At 49.0% G+C, this 3,374-nt stretch overlaps 1 protein-coding gene across 1 annotated transcript in view; it reads left to right on the forward strand.

The window, feature by feature from the left end:
• Positions 1 to 3,374, forward strand: part of NR3C1 (nuclear receptor subfamily 3 group C member 1) — a 58,379-nt gene that overhangs the window by 51,495 nt on the left and 3,510 nt on the right. The window contains exons 7-8 of the mRNA XM_057384654.1: positions 1,547 to 1,677; positions 2,943 to 2,964. Of these exons, the coding sequence (XP_057240637.1) occupies positions 1,547 to 1,677; positions 2,943 to 2,964 (153 nt within the window). The remainder of the gene's footprint in view (positions 1 to 1,546; positions 1,678 to 2,942; positions 2,965 to 3,374) is intronic.

Here is a 3,374-nt window from a genome sequence, read left to right on the forward strand (position 1 = left end):
TGTGCACTCTGTGCTGGTGCAGAATGGGAGGTGAAGCAGGGCTGTCTGTGTTGGGGTGTGTGCCCTATAGGCTGTGCCCCTGTGTGTGTTGGGGTGTGTGCCCACAGGCTGTTTGGGGTGTGTGCCCTATAGGCTGTGCCCCTGTGTGTGTTGGGGTGTGTGCCCTAAAGGCTGTGCCCCTGTGTGCGTTGGGGTGTGTGCCCACAGGCTGTTTGGGGTGTGTGCCCTATAGGCTGTGCCCCTGACATGCTCCAGTTCCATGGGGCAGGAATTGTCCAGCAGCTGTGTTTGGAAATGCTGGACTTTCACACTTGTGCTTGCTCTGCTTTAATACAGTTTCAATAGTTTGTATTTCTGTTTTTCCAAAGCCAGCAGTTCCCCCTGGTTTTTGCACCATGATGAAGGGGTGTTCCCGTTTCCACTCAGGGTTTCCAGGATGATTTGAGGGTTCATTGTATTATCCTCCTTAAGGGCTAAAGGAGGGAGAATGGGAAAGTGATCAGCTGGGGAGGAATTGCATTTTCATAACCAAATGTTACTCGTAACTCCCACAGGGATCCCATTTTGTCTCTGTGCAGATTGGAATGCTSTATAGGTGATACCGAGGAAAGGTGACACATCATTAACAAAAAGTGCTGACAGCACTGCAGAGAGATTGTGTACTCATGGCACCAGCTTTATTTTGTTTTGTCTATTTATCTCCAAAAGAAAACTCATGGAAAAGCATGCATCTGTCTTACACTCTTCAGAATTAGTCTGTTCTTCATTTCCCACTCAAAACTGATTCTGCAAATTCACAGTGACCAGCTGTAAGAGCACACATAAGCAAGATTGCTGTGTCAGAKGAGGTATTAAATAAAAGGATTTTCTGTCTTGGTGCAAGCCTTCACTGAAATAGGRAAAAGAAAGAATATTTTAAAACATAATGTTTGCTATTCGGATTTCAAGATTTTCCTTTGGTTGTTGATCTGACTTTCCATTTAAGGTTGGAAATGTGTTTATTACAGTACAGAGATAATGAGGTTTAATTGCAGTGCTGGTCATGGCTTCAGGAATGCAAACGGGTACAAGTAWAAAGTCACCTTGAAAACTGAGCAGTTACAGGAAGATAGTGCTATATATAAAAATATGGATTAAAGTAGGTGCCCTTCTCCAAAGCATGGAAAGAATGAGAGAAATCACAGCTCCAGTGTGGCACTCCATCACGTTTCCTTGGGAAGATGGGATGCTCTGGGGCCTCCAGGATCAGAGAACTCAGGCTGAACTTGATTTCTGTGTTGGTGCTGATGGCTGTTGATACAGAAGTGCTGAGGAGTCCTTGGTGCAGACAGGGTCCCTYTGTAAAGGCACTGGGACTCAGGGGCAGTGTTTGTGTCACTCAGGGGCTCACTGGGAACTGGAGCATCCTTTGCTGTGCGAAGCTCACAGCTCAGCTCTGCCTCCACCCCCTCTGCTCTGAATGTGGAAAATCTGTGTGCAAAAACAGACCCAGAACTTGGGGATAGTCAGACATTTCACTGATTGCTGTGCTTTTATTCCTCCTCAGGCAGAGGATGAACCTGCCATGTATGTATGAACAATGCAAACACATGCTGATGGTGGCCCGAGAGCTCTCCCGCCTCCAGGTCTCCTACGAGGAGTATCTCTGCATGAAGACATTGCTTCTCCTCTCTACAAGTAGGTGAACGGCTCAATATCAACCTTCTTGCATTTACATCTGCAGAAGTGTGGGGTGGATTTGCAGTAGATATTGTGAGATAGATTTATACAATACGCTACGTGCTGGTTTTATCTTTAGGTAGGATATGCTGCTGTTAAACTAAATCAGAGTTTAGTAAATTGTGTCTGTACTGCATGAAAGTTCAAAGTGCAGTATCAAAAATGGTCCTTTTAGAATATACAGAAAGAAACTAATCTGAGACAAGGTAACTAATGTAAGTGATTGTGTGCAAGTATTGCAGTGTTGTTTTTCCCTTCTGTTGATATCACTGGTTGCTAGCAACTTTGTTCTGCCTGTGCTCCCTGAGGATCTGAGCTCAGCCCGGGCTCGGCTGCAATCCAGGGACTCACAGAGCAAAGGGGAGGGTGTGTGGGGTGTGTGAAGTGTGTGTGGGGTGTGTGGGGTGTGCCAGGGAGGGTGTGAGCCAGGCCACTTGCTCCGGAGAGCCTTTTGCCCTGGGAAATCCCATCCCATCCCGTCCCATCCCATGGTGACAGCGATGCCAAAGGAACTGATCCCAAGGGAGCTGATCTTGGGGGAGCTGATCTTAGGGGAGCCACCTCGGGCAGGGCCTGACGTGCCCCGCTCCTGCCTGGCACTGTGGTTTGGTTCAGGGCAGTGMCAGAGGTGCCAACATGAACAGAAGCAGCAGAGCCAGGGAAGATTTGTCAGTGTGGTGCCCTGGTGATGCTGCACCATCCTCATCAGGTGGTTTGGCTCAGAAGGGACCTGAAACGTGATGAAAAGTAAATATTATTAAGTTCATTACACTGAGGGTGTAAACATTCCTTATCTTTAATGCTTSCAGTGAATAATAGCATTGATTCTTACAAAGGAATGAGAAGATTTTCACCTTGGGCTTTTCCCCGATAGGAGCAGGAGGAATGGGAGCCCGTGTCGGGGCAGGGGTGATGGGTGTGGGCAGGGCTGTAGGGGCATGSTGGTGCCATGGCCAGTTCCCCCAGTGCCCAGTGTCCCACCAGCCTGGCAGTGCCCGGCTCTGCCTCGCTGCCAAGCCCAGAACTGGGACAAGGGCTCTTTTCAGAGGGAACTTTCAGCCTCTCGCGGCCGTGGGCTTTGTAGGAACTCAAAACTTCCCTGAAACTGCAGATTTCAAACAGTTCCTATTTGATTCTGAAATCTCTCCCAAAAATTCCTCAAGTGTTTTGGGTGTGGTGTAGGCCAGCTTTCCTTACGGGAGCTGGAAATTTCCACGGAGGAGTTTCCATGGCAGGAGTGAGGAGGCAGCGCTGGCACAACTCTGGGCTGGGCAGAGCTGGCACTGCCCGAGGGGCTGTCCCCTGCCTGCCCATGGGGGACAATTGATTGTCACTYGCTGAAGGACAATTGTGAGTGTGCTGCATGGTGGAGCTGCTGCCAATTGAATAGCTGGGGTTTCTGTAGCTCTGCAATCCACAATTGCATTTGTGTATTGTGTTTCTGTGTGAGCYTTTCCAAGAGAAGAGGAGGAGGAGWAAGGCAGGAATCCCAACGGGTCTGGGCATGTAGCTCACACACTGCCAYAGCTCAGAGACCTTTTCCACATGAGGAACTGAAGCAGTTGATGAGTTGCATCTCCTGTGCAGTCAGGGCAGATGAGAGCCCTCGCTGCAGAATCTCTCAGATGCTGACAGGGCTGGGAAGGATGGATTTC

Source organism: Malurus melanocephalus, unplaced genomic scaffold (genome assembly GCF_030028575.1).
Source record: "Malurus melanocephalus ecotype Western Australia unplaced genomic scaffold, MMel_1.1 scaffold_730, whole genome shotgun sequence".
Classification (NCBI taxonomy): Eukaryota; Metazoa; Chordata; class Aves; order Passeriformes; family Maluridae; genus Malurus; species Malurus melanocephalus.